The sequence below is a fragment of the Vipera berus genome (genome assembly GCF_964194415.1).
Source record: "Vipera berus genome assembly, chromosome: 15".
Lineage (NCBI taxonomy): Eukaryota > Metazoa > Chordata > Lepidosauria > Squamata > Viperidae > Vipera > Vipera berus.
Window position 1 is genome coordinate 6,156,516 of NC_138218.1, and position 16,728 is coordinate 6,173,243.

The 16,728-nt window shown below is 44.6% G+C and overlaps 1 protein-coding gene across 1 annotated transcript in view; it reads left to right on the forward strand.

Moving 5' to 3' along the window:
* The window catches only part of COL27A1 (collagen type XXVII alpha 1 chain), a 145,135-nt gene that overhangs the window by 117,118 nt on the left and 11,289 nt on the right, over positions 1–16,728 (forward strand). The window contains exons 38-51 of the mRNA XM_081339484.1: positions 2,062–2,118; positions 2,448–2,501; positions 3,961–4,014; positions 4,908–4,961; positions 5,736–5,789; positions 7,339–7,446; positions 8,679–8,786; positions 11,499–11,606; positions 12,203–12,256; positions 13,631–13,693; positions 14,434–14,487; positions 15,503–15,717; positions 16,006–16,063; positions 16,431–16,448. Coding sequence (XP_081195610.1) covers positions 2,062–2,118; positions 2,448–2,501; positions 3,961–4,014; positions 4,908–4,961; positions 5,736–5,789; positions 7,339–7,446; positions 8,679–8,786; positions 11,499–11,606; positions 12,203–12,256; positions 13,631–13,693; positions 14,434–14,487; positions 15,503–15,717; positions 16,006–16,063; positions 16,431–16,448 — 1,059 coding nt within the window. The remainder of the gene's footprint in view (positions 1–2,061; positions 2,119–2,447; positions 2,502–3,960; positions 4,015–4,907; positions 4,962–5,735; positions 5,790–7,338; positions 7,447–8,678; positions 8,787–11,498; positions 11,607–12,202; positions 12,257–13,630; positions 13,694–14,433; positions 14,488–15,502; positions 15,718–16,005; positions 16,064–16,430; positions 16,449–16,728) is intronic.

Here is a 16,728-nt window from a genome sequence, read left to right on the forward strand (position 1 = left end):
TAGAATAGAATAGAATAGAATAGAAATTGGAATAGAATAGAATAGAATAGAAATTGGAATGGAATGGAATAGAAATTGGAATGGAATGGAATGGAATAGAATAGAATAGAGAATAAGGAATATGAATATTGAATAAGAATAGAATAGAATAGAATAGAATAGAATAGGGAATAATAGGAATATGAATAATGAATAGAATGGAATGGAATGAAATAGAATATTGAATAGAATAGAATAGAATAGAATAGAATAGAATAGAATAGAATAGAATAGAATAGAATAGAATAGAATAGAATAGAATAGAATAACAGAGTTGGAAGGGACCTTGGAGGTCTTCTAGTCCAACCCCCTGCTCAGGTAGGAAACCCTATACCATTTCAGACAAATGATTGTCCAATCTCTTCTTAAAAATCCATCCTTCTACACTTAGCTTCCTCAGACACGCACTCTCAATTTCAACCCCGATTTACATATTTGCACCGCACACTTTGGGATGTTGGGTTCAATTGTAAGATCAAATGAAGCCAAAAGCATTTTCTTTTCCCTACGCTGAAAGAACTTTTACCCTTTTCACAAATAGGCATCGCAGCTTGGGGGGGGGGAAATGGCTTGCTTTGCTTCTTCGTGACGATCCGGTCCCAAATCTTCCATTTTTGCTCCATCCTACTCCGGATCCGATGACTTTTCTGCTTTCTATCATTCCCGGCTGCTTCAGGGGTACACTTAAACCGTTATAAATTCATCGGAAGCCTCATTTTGAGAAATGATGTAAGGAGAAAAGAAGAAAGAAAAGAAAAAAAAAACCACGAGGAGAAGAATGAATTGGTCTAGGTGCGAGCAAGGAATGGGACAACATTTTTCAAGAATTGCGCAGTGTGGTTTTTAAGGCTGTGCCAGCAACTCCATTGTTATCTGTCTCAATAGTACAGCAGGAATGCAATCGTTTTCAGGACTGGCTTGTCTTCGTCGAATTTCCTTCCAAAGGAAGTGTGCAGGATTCTAACTTTTATTAGTTTTCCTAAAAAAACACCTTCAGCACATTTTTCCCTCCCTTTCGCCAACCTGCAGTTTTATGAGAAAATCCCGTCAGCTGGACTTTATGAGCTGGCAAACAGCTGCTACATTGAGTTTTGCAGTTGAATTTGGGTTCTCCCCCCCCCCCCCTATATATTTTGGAACGTTGCTTTATGGTTTAAATTCTTTTTGGACAGAGACCAGAGTGTCCTTTTACTCCAGCTGGCCTGTTGTGTTGAGCTGTACGACCGACGACGTTTTTTTTCTTTGTGGCTCGCGAGGGTCGCCATTGTTTTCTTAAACTGCACTTTATTTTATAATTTGAGCAAGCTCTGCTGGGCACCAGAATTTCCATCCTAAGAAGGCGGTTCGGATCGATGCTAGGGAAAAAAAAAAGCATCTCTCCCTGGATGTGTTCAAGAAATGATTAGATCAAGGGTCCCCAACCCCTGGTCTGTGCACCGGTACCGGGCCGCAGCATGCCAGCAACCGGTTCGCACAAACAAAACTACGCGCCCTCTGGTCCGTGGAAAATCCTTTCTACACGGAATCGGTCCCTGGCGCCCAAAAGGTTGGGGACCTCTGGATTAGATGGTCCCTGGTTGGGGAATGCATGAATGTAGATCCGCCTTTGTGTGCTTCTTTCCATTTGTGTTTTTTTTTAATCCCATTTATATCCCGCCCTTCTCCGAAGACTCAGGGCGGCTTACAATCTAAGCACAAATCAAATGTGCTTAGCAATAGCCTTCATTCTATGTATATGTCTGCTTATTAGGGCTTTTGCCCCCCCAGTGGCATTATTACAAAGTCAGCTTATTGCCCCCAACAATCTGGTTCCTCATTTTACCTACCTCGGAAGGATGGAAGGCTGAGTCAACCTTGAGCCTGGTGGGACTCGAACCTGCACTAATTGCAGGCAACTGGTGTTACTTAAGGCAGCTGGTGTTACTTAAGGAGGCATTAGCCCACTGCTCCACCAAGGCTCTAGCCACCTTTTGCCCTCTAGCCACCTTTTGCCCTCTAAACCACGTGTTTTGTGTTTTTCAGGGAGAACAAGGTGATGATGGGAAGAAAGAGGGAGCCCCTGGGCCACCTGGAGAGAGAGTAAGCTACCTGTCCTGTCCAGGGCTACTTATCAGTAAAGGTCTTCTCAAGGCCAACTCAAGGCTTGTGGCCAATGGCAGGCCAATGCATAATGGAAGGCCTAAGAGGTGGTGGTCAGATGGACCTCCCACCTTGCGAAGAAGAGAAGGGATGGAGCCTGCTGGACCTCTTTTGGGAGATACTTCACTAACTTGAGGCCATCACCCAAAAGGCCTTGCTTCTCTGGATAGTTATACCCTCACCATGACTTAAAACACGAAGTAGGGTTTTGGAACACCAGGCCATTTCTCATGTGGTTTTTCGTGTCTTTCTCACCCTCTCCTTTTTAGGGTCCCACTGGCAACAGGGGAGCTCGTGGGGAGTCTGGAGACCCTGGTTATCCTGTGAGTCCTTCTCCAAATACCTGGTTAGGAAATTAACCATCTTGGGAACAGTACCTCCTCCTCCTCCTCCTCCTCCTCCTTCTTCTTCTTCTTTCTTCTTCTTCTTCTTCTTCTTCTTCTTTCTTCTCTGCAATCTTCTGTCCTTGAAATCCTAAGCCAGGGGTCTTCAAACCTGGCCCTTTTATGACTGGTAGACTTCAACTCCCTGGGAGTTGAAGTCCACCAGTCATAAAAGGGCCAGGTTTGAAGACCCCTGGTCTGGATCCAAGCCTGCAGTTTCATCAAAATGGCCGACTGAGGAATTCTGGGCATTGAAGTCGACCAGTCATAAAAGGGCCAAGTTTGAAGAGCCCTGTCCTAAGCAGTCTCTACTTGTTCCAACAAGATGTCAGTTCTGTGTGGTCTAGACCAGAGGTCCCCAACCTTTTGGACAACAGGGACTAGTTCCATGGAGAAAGGTTTTTCCATGGACCGGAGAGTGCGTGGTTTTGTGTGCTGCCTGCATCCCATGGATGGGGCTTTGCTTTTTTGTGTGGACCGGTTGCTAGCATGCTGCGGCCCGGTACTGGTCCACAGACTGGGGCTTGGGGACCCCTGGTCTAGAGTGCCTATTGTCTCCGTACAACCACGATGGGGGACCCCTGGTCTAGAGTGCCTGTCGTCTCCGTACAACCATGATGGCCAGGGATGTTGGGAATTTTAATCCAACAGGCCTGTTTGGGGGGAAGGATAATTTGGATGTAATTCAGCAAGCGAAAGGTGGCAGAAGGGTAGAGGGAGCAAATGAGGAAGGAGCCACAGTTGCTTTGAGTCAACCATCATATGAAGACCTTGAACCTTCCTTTGAAGCACAATTAGTTCAGTGTTTCTCAACCTTGACCACTCTACGATAGGTGGACTTCAACTCCCAGAGTTCCTTAGCCAGCATGCTGGCTGGGGAATTCTGGGAATTGTAGCCCAGAAAATGCACAATGAGTTAAATGATGCAAAATTCCACTTTATTTACGATGGCTTCCTCCTCGTGTTTGCAAGTTTTCTCTTCTCATCTCCATCTCCACAGATGCTAATATAAATTACAAAAAGAACTTTAAAACACACACAAAAAGACAAGTCATCCTGCTTTTCTCCTTTAACACATTGCCTCCGGGGTAGGCTTGTAAAATACAACGTAATCTCTCTCTTTTTTTTTTCAAAATGCCACGTACCAATGTTTGCATGCTGTCTTCTGAATGTAACTTTGATCTGGGGCAGAAGGATGCTCCCTGCTGCAATGTTGTGGGGAGGAAAAATCTGAATGCCGAAATGTATTTCCAGCAGAGGCTGAGAAGGGCATCCTTTAGTCTTTAAGCTATGGAGAGAAAATAAGAAGTGCGAGGGGAACTTTTCCTTCTGGACCAAACATTGTTGAATGGACCATTCACTTAGATTTTTTCTCTCTCTCTCTCTGTTTTTCCTCTAGGGCCAAGGAGGAGTTGATGGCGAACGAGGAACACCCGGACACCAAGGTTTGCCTGTAAGAAAGTCACTGTGATTGTTGCATTTACTCCCTTTATTCTTCTCAAGAGTCTCCTCCAGTGGAAGTCAAAACACCATCCAAGGAGGAGATTCCACAATCTATATTTCTTCTCACCTTGTGCTGGTGTTCTCTTTTCCTTCCTGGGGATGCGGGATGCAATTCTGAAAGCGGGATGCAGTTCTGGTGTGCTGGAAACCCCCTTCTCAGGTTCGGCAGGAGTCTGTTCTTCCTCTAAGTCAAGGGTGTCCAACCTTGGCAACTTTAAGACATGTCGGCTTCGAATCTCAGAATTGCCCAGATGGCATGGGAGTTGAAGTCCACACATCTTCTGGGAGTTGAAGTCCATATGTCTTCTGGGAGTTGAAGTCCACAAATATTCTGGGAGTTGAAGTCCACAAATATTCTGGGAGTTGAAGTCCACATGTCTTCTGGGAGTTGAAGTCCACATGTCTTCTGGGAGGTGAAGCTCACACATCTTTTGGGAGTTGAAGTCCACATGTCTTCTGGGAGTTGAAGTCCACACGTCTTCTGGGAGTTGAAGTCCACACATCTTCTGGGAGGTGAAGTCCACATGTCTTCTGGGAATTGAAGTCCACACATCTTCTGGGAGGTGAAGTCCACACATCTTCTGGGAGTTGAAGTCCACACGTCTTCTGAGAGGTGAAGTCCACACGTCTTCTGGGAGGTGAAGTCCACACATCTTCTGGGAATTGAAGTCCATGCATCTTCTGGGAGGTGAAGTCCACACGTCTCAAAGTTACCAAGGTTGGACACCCATGCTCTAAGAGATTCCTTCTGTCTAGCTTAGCTCCCTCTTGGTGTCCTATGAAAGATATTTAACAAGGAGGGATTTCCACGGATATAGTATTGGTTCTTTCGTTTTTTTTCAGGGACATCCAGGACCCCCAGGATCCCCAGGCCTCAAAGGATCCAAAGGCACTCTGGTATGTTTTGGAAAGTGGACATGGCTTGATGGCTTTTTCATAACAGATCACATTTAGTTGGAGAGATGTTATCTTGAACATTTGTTGCCTTGCTTGACTGAAGGCCACAAAACATCTGTAGAAGAAAATAGCCATTTCTGCATGCAGAGAAGACTCCTTCTTTTACAGATCTTAAGTTGGCATGCCCAGTTCCTTCTCTGACAGGCTACATGTCTATATCAGGAGATTTTTGATTACTTCTTTGTTTATACTATGGAGACACGTTCCATCTTCTGGGCTTAGAGCGGGCGATTCAAAGGCTAGCTGTGTTTTCACCTTGGTGATGAAAGATCTGAAATCAGAAGAAGGGGGCCACCATTGGGTCCCAAGCAAGAGCATTTTGAAGAACCTCAATTAGATGAGGGACTATCTGGTGGATGAGGCAATTGGGGGATTCCAAGGAAGGACCGTTCCATTCAATGGAATTTCAATTCAATGAATCCAATTCCTTGAAGGGGAATTCCATTCCCATTTTAACAAGATCGTTCCCAATTTGCCTGCTCCGAATGTCCTGGTAAAGCAAGGTGTTCTACTACTAGCCTTCTTCCCCCCCCCCAATATTTTACCAATTATTGAAGACAAAAGTAGCCCCCAAACTCATTGCCAACAAATACGGAGATGGGGCAGAAGCAACTGAACATTGGAAAAGATAAGAATCTGAGATCAGCTCTGCCTGATGGGGAGGTATGCTCCTTGAAATGATCTCTGTGTCTTTCCTTCTTTTTCCCTACTAAGGGTCAAAAAGGAAAACAAGGAATAAGGGGTGCCAGAGGCAGCCGCGGATCACCGGTAAGTGACCATTGGTTTGCTTCTACTCATCGAGTGGCATGCAGCCATGATACACCCACTATCTATTGTGCCTTTGCTGTATCTGATTACATCTCCCCAAAGGTTTAAGATCTTCAATCATGCATAATTTGTGTGGTTGACCCAAGCCCTGGAGACTCAAACATGTGAAGAACGGCTGCAGGATTTCGGTTTGGCCAGTCTAGAGCAAAGAATAAATAGGGGGCACATGATAACAGTGTCCCAGTATCTGAGGGGTTGTCACAAACAAGAGGGGGGGTCAAATTATTCTCTAAAGTACCAGAGGGCAAGACAAGAAACAATGGTTGGAAACTACTCAAGGAGAGAAGCAACCTGGAATTAAGGAGAAACTTCCTAACAGTGAGGACAATTAACCAGTGGAATAACTTGCCTCCAGAAATCAGGGGTGATAAGATAAGTCACTTATCTGAAATAGTATAGGTTCTGCTTGAACAGGGGGCTGGACTAGAAGACCTCCAAGGTCCTGTTCTATTCTATTCTATTCTATTCTATTCTATTCTATTCTATTCTATTCTATTCTATTCTATTCTATTCTATTCATTCTACTCTACTCTACTCTACTCTACTCTACTCTACTCTACTCTACTCTACTCTACTCTACTCTACTCTACTCTATTCTATTCTATTCTTTGAGTTGGAAGGGACCAAAGGTCTATTAAATCCAACCCACCATTCAGTGCAAGAATCCAAATTAATCCAAATTATGGGTCTCCAGCCTGTGCTTGAATGTATGTAGTGAAAAAGAGTACACCACCTCTCGAGATGGTGGATTCCTCAACAACTTTCTGAGTTGTTCTTATTGGACGCTGGTGTTCCCTAAGGAAACCCTAAAAACTCTTAAGAGGTTTTGATCTTCTTGTGGGCCACATGCTTTCAGAATTGGAAGAGACCTTGGAGGTCTTCTAGTCCAACCCCCTGCTCAAGCAGGAGACGCTATATCATTCCAGACAAATCATTGTCCAATCTCTTCTTGAAAGCCTTTAGTGATGGAGCAGTCACAACTTCTGGAGGCAAGCCGTTCCACTGGTTCATTGTCCTCACAAGGATAAGGAATTTTCTCCTCAGTTCCAGGTTGCTTCTCTCCTTGATGAGTTTCCATCCGTTGTTTCTTGTCCTGCCTTCTGGTGCTTTGGAGAATAGGCTGACCTCTTTTTCTTTGGGGCAGCCCCTCAAATATTGGGACGCTTATCTTCAGCTTTCTCTTCCTGAGGCTCCACATTCATCATTAAAGCATATTAAACTCTCCGAGCATCTTTGTTGCCTTTCTCTGCCCCTGTCCCACTTACTCTGAAGTTCTTTTGAAAATGGGCACCTCAGATTAGATACTGTTCTTCTGTGGGCCCTGGCCAGTGTAGACGAAATTGGAATAAGTATCTTGAAACATCTTCAAAGAGAAACAAGAGAGTCCAAGCATATTTGGGATATAGCGCTGATACAGTTTTAAATTGCGTTGACCTTGTTTTACATTGCCGATCCATGTTCCGTTTCTAACCAAGGGCTGTTCTTCTAGGGTCCTCTTGGGTTGCCAGGCCCCCGAGGGGTCATTGGGCGAGAAGGGCAAGAGGGCACTCCTGGAGTTGACGGGATTCCTGGAAAAGATGGCAACGGCGGGCAAAAAGTAAGTGGAAGGAAAGCTTATAGAAGTATGGCTGGCACTGAGACAACTACATGACAACTACATGACAATTTGAACAATGGGCCCTATCCAACAAAATGAGTTTCAGGGTGGAGAAAAGCCAAGTCTTACAATTAGGCAGGGAAAACCAAAGGAACAAACACAGATTGGGTGAGACCTGGCTTGGAGGCAGTAATTGTGAGAGGGACCTTGGAGTCCCGGTGGACAATCACTTAACTATGAGCCAGCCGTGTGCAGCAGCAACCAAAAAAGCTAATACACTCCTGGGTTTTTATAAGCAGAGGCATAGAATCAAGATCAAGCAAAGTATTAATACTGCTTTATAAAGGCCTAGTGAGGCCACAGCTGGAATCCTGCAGCCAATTTTGGTCACCCTATCACAAAAAAAAAAATGTTGAGAGTCTGGAAAAAATTTCAGAGAAGAGCAACTAAGATGATCCAAGGCCTGGAGGTTAAAACATATGAGGAACAGCTGTGGAACTTGGGCTTGGCTAGTCTAAAGAAAAGAAGAAATAGGGGAGACATGAAAGCAGGGTTCCAGTATCTGAGGGGCTGCCACAAAGAAGAAGGGGCCAGGTTGTTCACCAGAGCACCAGAGGGAAGGACGAGAAACAAGGGTTGGAAACTGACCAAAGGGAGAAGCAACCTGGAATTAAGGAGAAAGTTCCTAAGAGTGAGGACAATCAACCAGTGGAACAGCTTGCCACCAGAAATCATGGGCGCTCCATCACTGGAGATTTTTAAGAAGAGACCAGACAGTCACTTGTCTAAGAAGGTATAGGTTCTCCTGCCTGTGTGGGGGGCTGGACTAGAAGACCTCCAAGGTCCCTTCCAGCTTCTATTCTATTCTATTCTATTCTATTCTATTCTATTCTATTCTATTCTATTCTATTCTATTCTATTCTATTCTATTCTATTCTATTCTATTCTATTCTATTCTATTCTATTCTATTCTATTCTATTCTTCTACTCTACTCTACTCTACTCTACTCTACTCTGTTCTATTCTATTCTATTCTATTCTATTCTATTCTATTCTATTCTATTCTATTCTATTCTATTCTATTCTATTCTATTCTATTCTATTCTATTCTATTCTATTCTATTCTATTCTATTCTATTCTATTCTACTGTACTCTACTCTAGATAGGAATCAATGTTATGATGGAGATGTACCTACGCTGATTTTCTTTCTCCCCTCTTCCCCCAAATTAGGGTGAACAAGGTGAGGATGGGGAAGAAGGCACGCCGGGGATACCCGGGAAAAGAGGGAACTTCGGAGTCCCTGGCTTACCTGGAGCACAAGGCCCCACAGGATTTAAGGTTGGTCCCACCTGTTCTTTGTCAGCAGAGAAATTACACCCTGGAGTTTCTACATCAAACGTCTTGGGATGCTCATTAACCTATTTTATTTTGTGCATCGTGGTGGACCTTCCAACTGTTCCTTTAAAGTTGCCTTAAAGACCTAGTTACTCCATGTTCAGGTGCTGGGGTGGTTACATTAGCAGTTGAAATAGATTGATGGTAATGGTGATATTTTCTGGACTGAGGGCATTTTGATGGCCCTGTCTTCCGTTTGATTTCCAAAAAAAATTTGGATGATGATGATGATGATGGTTGGTAGATAGTCTGGAAATATGTTTTGTGTTTGAGTGACTGCCAGGATCTGTTGGGTGAAGGCCTTAAATCAACCAGCCGTTTCAGCTGTCAACTTGCTATCCCTGCAAGCCTTAGAAGCCTGCAGAGTCTTCCAACATATTAACTGTCCCCAAAGGTGTTTTTTTTTCAGGAGGCAACTGAACTTTCTTGTTTTTCTTTGAAGGCGTTTTGCTTCTCATCCCAGAAGCTTCTTCAGCTCCGACTGGATGGTGGGGAATAGAAGGATTTATACTCCTTGCAGAGAGCTGGTCATTTGCATCCTTTTAGAGAGTCCTTGAGGCCACTTGGAGTCTTACCTGTCTCCTCAGGGTTGCTGTGTCCTCAGGGACACAGATAAACCTCCAAGTGGCCTTAAATACTCTCTAAAAGGATGCAAATGACCAGCGGTCTGCAAGGAGTATAAATCCTTCCACTCCTCCACCGTCCAGTCGGAGCTGAAGAAGCTTCTCGGATGAGAAGCGAAATGTCTTCAAAGAAAAACAAGGGAGTCCAGTCGCGTCATGAAAAAAGCAGCTTTGGGACAACCGTGACCTGGATGAGGGAGAATCTCCAGAGACATTTAGCCAAATATACCAACTAGAAAGCAAAATACAATATCGGAGAAGATTTTCAGAGCTGATGGCCCTCCAGAGCTTCAAAGAAAGGTTCAACCTTTTTGGGGGTGGGGTGGGGGTGGGGGTGGGAATTGGTGCAGAGTGCTCCAGGGCCTGTCGTGGTGTCTGTTTGCCTTTGGTTCTTCTCTTTCCTTACATTTTGTGAAAAAGGGAACTTGTTGAAAAGAGAGAGATGCCAAGTAGGTTGTAGAACAATTGGGGGCTGGGCCAATGCAAATCTAATTCTCCCTCACTTGACCAGGGATGTATCCTTTGACCATCATTGCCCCCTATTGACCAGAACTGAGAATGACAAGCTGGTTTAGGGTTATGTGACTCTGGCCAATGTTAGCAGGGAAGAGTGCCCCTTTCCAGGTTAAGTTTAGAATCAGTACGGTGTGAACCATGCAGTACGTATAGAAAAAAAAATCGATGTACAGAGTTATAATGCTATACATCAAGAATATCTCAGACACCGCAAATAAGACTCCTACAACCAGGTGGAATCGGTGTAGCACACAAGCCAACTTGAACCCTTCAAAACATCCTAAGCAGAGCCAAAGACCAGGCAACTCCAGCAGAAAAAACAAAACAGGAGTTGTCTGCAACATACAATGTAAGGATTGCAACCACCACCATGTAGGACAAACAGGCAGGATGCGTCCACGAACATGAACTGGCTGCCCAAAGCCAGGACGAAAATTAATTTCACAACCTATGGACAGATTCCACCAGAGTTTCGATGGGGAATATGTGACCATCCTAGACCCAGGCTGGATCCAAAAATGCCAGCAGATTTCTAGAAGCCTGGCACCCTGACAAATTGGCCATGAATAGGCACATAGACATTAACAACCTCTATAGAAGATGCAAAAGAGACAATCAAAAGACCCCAGCCCCTCCCCACCAGGAATTGGCACTCAGATCAACGTAGATTAGCTCCAAGGTCACCTTCAGACCAAGACTCAAGGAAGCAAGACCCCAGTCAAGGAGCCATTAGTAAACAGCCCAACCAAAGAATCCATAAGGCCCCCACCCACCAAGACAGGCAAGACCCCAGAATATAAGCCAATAGCAGACAGCACTCCTGACTAGTACTGATGATGTTACCTAGTTGGGTCATGAAACATCTGCACGAAAACAAGCAAGCTCAGAGAGCATCAAGGACCCTACAGTCATCTCCTCCTCCTCCTCCTCCTCCTCCTCCTCCTCCTCCTCCTCCTCCTCCTCCTCCTCCTCCATTCTGCAAACCCAGCTCCCTTCTAGCACTGATGATGTTCTTTAGTTGGGTCATGAAACGTCCACAAGAAAACAAGCAGAGCACCAAGAACTCACAGTCATTGTCCCCCTTCTCATTCTCCTCCTCCTCCTCCTCCTCCTCCTCCTTCCTGAAAAACCCCCTCCCTTCTAGCACTGATGATGTTGCCTAGTTTGGGTCATGAAACGTCTGCAAGAAAACAAGCAAGCTCGGAGAGCACCAAGGACCCCTCAATCCCTATTATTTTGGAGAGGCAGGTTGAGGATGTGACATTTTTGAAGCTTCTTGGTCCTTCCTTGGTCCCTCAGTCTCAAATTAAGGAGGTAGCCTGGAGTAACAAGGTGCTCAGAAGTTGCACCATCTAAAGGTTGCCGATGTGGGTGATGCCGCCAAGTCTTGGTCCTTTTCTCAGATTTTTGGGGGGAAGATGTTTGGGTTCCAACAAAGGGCAAAGAACTTCAAGTCTAAGGGGCTGGAGGACCTCTGGAGTCCGTACATTGATGGAATATTTTCGTGGCTTCTTAGGGAGAAAGAGGCTCACCTGGAGAGGTTGGTCCATTGGGAAAAAGAGGTTCTCAAGGTAGAATGGGATTCCCTGGGACCTCCGGTGATCCAGGACCCAAAGGACAGCCGGTGAGTAGATGCGTGCGGCAGCTGCTGAGGTCTGTTGGTTGAGATATCTCTCAGGCCAAGAAAAACGAGTCTTCTGCTCTTTGATTGATGGGGCAGGTAAAGAGAATAGATCTGCCAAGCATCTGAGCTTCTGCATTCAATTTCCTGAAGAAAGTGGGCTATCCAGGCCAGGTTCCTCCTTCATCTCCTCTCTGTACCCGAGGATCAGCCTCTGCCAAATATGCTTAGATTATTAGTTATTATTATTAGTCAACTGCAGCAAAACCCACCCTCCTTCCGAAGGTGGAAGAGACGAGGGGACCTCTTTCCAAGCCAAACTAGGATAGTGGAGAAGATTGTGACTTTGTTTTGAGAGCTAAACGTCCATCTGGGTTTTGGGGCCCTTTGTTCTTTGCCAGTTTCATAAAGGACGAAAGGGAAGTTCAGACTGTTCTTATTTATTTATTTATTTATTTATTTATTTATTTATTTATTTATTTATTTATTTATTTATTTATTTATTTATTTATTTATTTATTTATTTATTTATTTATTTATTTGGCTTCATCTCTGTGTTGTTGTTTCTCCTTCTGCTCCTTGAAACAAAATCTTTCTAGGGAGACGTTGGTGAATCAGGGTTTCCGGGGATTGCTGGACTCTTTGGCCCAAAGGTGAGTAGGTGTTATTACAGGTTCTTTAAATCCGAGACAGGTGAAATGGGTCTACATAGAAAGGTTGACCGTGAGTGGTCAGCCTGCTCTCAAAATGGCAGCTGCAGATGGTTGATAGCTGCACAGATTGGTGGGATCAGTCATGAACAACCTCCTGTCATGGAATGGAATGGAATAGAATATAGAGTAGAGTAGAGTAGAGTAGAGTAGAGTAGAGTAGAGTAGAGTAGAGTAGAGTAGAGTAGAATAATAAAATACAGAATAGAATAGAATAGAATAGAATAGGAATAGAATAGAATAGAATAGAATAAAGAATAAAGAATAAAGAATAGAATAGAACAGAACAGAACAGAACAGAATAGAATAGGAATAATAAAATACGGATTAGAATCCAATCCAATCCAATCCAATCCAATCCAATCCAATACAATACAATACAATCCAATACAATACAATCAATACAATATAATACAATACAAATAAGGAATAGAATAGAATAGAATAATATAGAATAATAACTATTGTCACTTTAAATGTATACTGATCAGCATACATTAAAATGAGATTTCATTGGATACAGCTCTCAAAGGGTGACCTCCTCCAATATACACTGCATAAACATGACAAAAATAAATAAAATTATGCACATTCCCCCATACACACACATATGTGGCCCCAGAGAAACAGCGCAGTGTAGTTTGGATGCATACTGTACATATACGTGGCAGAAAAAAAACAAACGAAGTTTACCAGATGGATGGCATGGGGAACAAAGCTGTTGCAGAATCGGGTAGTCCTGCTATAAATACTTCAAAACCTCCTCCCAGAGGGGAGCGACAGAAAAAGACCGTGAATTGTGTGTGGGGGTTGTCTCTTAACAATGCTTTGAGCTCTAAGCACACACAAGTGCTTATAAGCAGTATCCTGAATCATGGGAAGCAAGCTTCCTATCATCTTTTCGGCTGTCCTCACCACTCTCTGTGTGGACCTTCTATCTGAGGCTCTGCCACCACCAAACCAAACAGTGACGCCCTTTGTTAAGATGGTCTCCATCGTGCCTCTGTGAAAAGTGGCCAGGATACAGAGACTAGAAATGGGCTCAAGTTTGTTTACTGCCACCTATTTTGGGTACAGCTTCAATTTCTCTTTGTGGACAGGGGCACAATTCAGAAAGAAGGGAAAGAGAGAAAAAACGAGCAGAGGTTGTTGCAACTTGGATGTAGGGCATCATCCTACTTCGGTATCTTTTAAAATATGATTTGAAATGGTTCTACTTTTCAAAACCGGAATGTTATAGCTGAAGGAGATGAGGCCCAGTGGGGTGGATGGTGTTCTGACCTGGTATTTTCACCCCATATTTCTTTCTCTCAATAGGGACCATCTGGAGATCTTGGCTTCAAAGGCATCCAGGGCCCTAAAGGGCCCCAAGGAATCTGGGTGAGTTGACGTCACCATGCTGGCCTTGACTTTCAGCTCTCTGAAGCTGGTTTCTTCTCAGTTAAAAGATGGTGAGCTGCATTCAGCTCTACTCCCGTGCCTTCTGCACACCCCATGTCTGAAAATGGGCAGCAAAAAAGGACCGGATTTTGACCTGTTTGGTGCTAATGATGATGGAGACAGCTTTCTTCTCAGAGGCTAAAAAAAGTTTAGCCCTATCCTACCAGGTTGTCCACCGCATCACCAAATTCCTCAGTCAGTCTTACCTGCTGGAATCAGTCTAAAGAATCAGCAGAAAAGTAGGCACTCTGTTGAGGAAATAGTAGATTCATTCCATGGGATGGGTTGGTAGAAGGTGAGTGGTCTTCACCTTCCTTCCCTGATAAATATTTCCTCTGCTCAGAAAAGGTGAAATACCTGGAGCAACAAGCAGCTCCTATTCTGGGCCTGGTAGCCCTTGTTGGCTCAGCTGAAAGTCCAAGTGCCTTTGATGAGCTTCTGGACATGAGAAAGCTCCTTGATACACATCTGGTGCTATGGATCCAAAAACAAGGTGGTGCTCCAGCCTCATCTGGAGTCCAAAGCTAAGGAGGATTGGAGCTGGCTAGTAGCTGGGTGGACACCCCCAGGAAAAAGAGGGCTGGAGATCAAACTGGGAAAGAGAAGTGGAAGATCTTCTTGGTGGTATGTACTATCCATCGAATAAATGTGCAACCTTGATTGGTGGTTTGTTTTTGTAGGGCCAAGAAGGTGTCATTGGTCCAGTTGGGATTTCAGGTCCACCAGGAAACACTGTAAGTGTCTCTCCTGATCCTTTGTTCCTTTTCTTAACATTAGCAAATTTCTCTCCATGTAGAGTAGAGTAGAGTAGAGTAGAGTAGAGTAGAGTAGAGTAGAATATAGTAGAGTATAACAGAACAGAACAGAGTAGAATAGAACAGAACAGAACAGGAGATGAATAGAATAGAATAGAATAGAATAGAATAGAATAGAATAGAATAGAATAGAATAGAATAGAATAGAATAGAATAGAATAGAATAGAATAGGAATAGGAATAGGAATAGGAATAGAATAGTTGGAAGGGGCCTTGGAGGTCTTCTAGTCCAACCCACTGCTCAGGCAGGAGACCCTATACCATTTCAGACAAATAGATGCCCAATCTCTTCTTAAAAACTTCCAGTGTTGGAGCACCCACGATTTCTGGAGGCAACTTCTGTTCCACTGGCTAATTGTCCTCCCTGTTAGGAAGTTTCTCCTTCATTCCAGGTTGCTTCTCTCCTTGATTAGTTCCCATTCTTTGCTTCTCATCCGGCCTTCAGGTGCTTTGGAGAATAGCTTGACACCCCGGCCCCCCCATCTTTGTGACAGCCCCTCAAATATTGGAAGACAGCTATCACGTCTCCCCTAGTCCTTGTTTTCATTAAGCTAGACATACCCAATCCCTGCAACCGGTCAGAAGAGTGCAGAGAGGATCAAATTGTGCAGAGAAGAGCAACAAAGGCGATAAAGGGTCTGGATGCCAAATTGTACAATGAACAGTTGAAGGAGCTCGGTATGTCCAGCAGAATAACGGAGCTGGAAGGGACCTTGGAGGTCTTCTAGTCCGACCCCCTGCTCAAGCAGGAGACCCCCCATACCATTTCAGACACCACCTCCAGCGACGGAGCAGCCACAGCATCCGAAGCCACGCCCTTCTCCACCTTGCTCCCACTTGAGGGCCGATTCACACGTGCTTCGGAGACTTTGATGGTTTCCATTAGGCGTCTTTACCCGCTCAATAGGCATTGCCTTTCTTGCTTTCTTTTCAGGGTCCTAAAGGAGAGAAAGGCAGCCCAGGCGAAGCGGTGAGTGTTGCCCATTCTGCACCACGGCTGGCGACAAACACCCCCCCCCCATCCGCACACTTCGGCCTCAACTCGGCCTGTTCTCAAACTCCATCTGTCACCTTGCCAAACTCGGCTTCTCTTCAGCCTCAATTCTCCAACTGGACGATGACCAAGCCAAACAAACCTTGCGACAAAGGGTAGAGGGCAAGCGGACGTAGCTTTAGCTCCACTGTTTGTGGCTCCAGACTCTCTTAGATAGGTGGCTTACACCTGCCAGGTATCTTAGTCAGTTGGAGCCGGTAAACCAGCGGAAAGCTTTTTCGCTCGCAAGGTGCCATGGTTTCCATCGGCTGTCCCGCACGGCAAGTATAAAAAGACGCCATTGGCTGAAAGACTCTGCTCCTATGGCTCAGTACTCCTTCGATGTTCCTTCTATAAAGCTATTCGGGGGTGGGGGGAAACCATATTCTCCCCATAATTGATAGGTATCCTGTCCGTTGGCAAAGTATTTATCTCCAGTGGCTGCTTAAGGACGAGCAGGAAGTGATCACGTCGCAGCACTGGGGACTTGCCAGAAACATAAATAAATATCTGAGATCTTTTTAATAATCTTTCATCGTTAGTTTTATTACGTGTTTTTATTCGGCATTAGACCATACTCAGTGTGGCTTTATTGTCAGGTCAATATAATTCAGCCTCTTTGAGGTGGGTAGGTTTTGTTACACTGTCTGCAAAACTAGGCAGACTCTGGACACCCATTGATTACATCCTTAATTGCCTCCTTGTGTGCGGTTCTGTTTAATTCTGTTTTATTTGAATGTTTAATTCTATCTGCTGGCCCATGGCTGTAATAATACACTGAGAGCCGTTAATGAATTAATCAGCTCCTTGTTTTTTTCTCTTTTTTCAGGGTCTCCAAGGTCCAAGGGTAAGTACGGCTGGGTGTCCCATCAAGACTGCTCCTTCCACCCCAGGACTTGAAAAGTTCTTGAAACAATGAGAGAGAGAGAGAGAGAGAGAAGAGAGAAGAGAGGAGAGAGAAAGGGAGAGAGAGAGAGCGAAGAGAGGAGAGAGAAGAGAAAGAGAGAGAGAGAGACAGAGAAGAGAGAGAAGAGAGGAGTGAGAAAGGGAGAGAGAGAAGAGAGGAGAGAGAAAGGGAGAGAGAGCGAAGAGAGGAGAGAGAAGAGAGAGAGAGAGAGAGAGAGAAG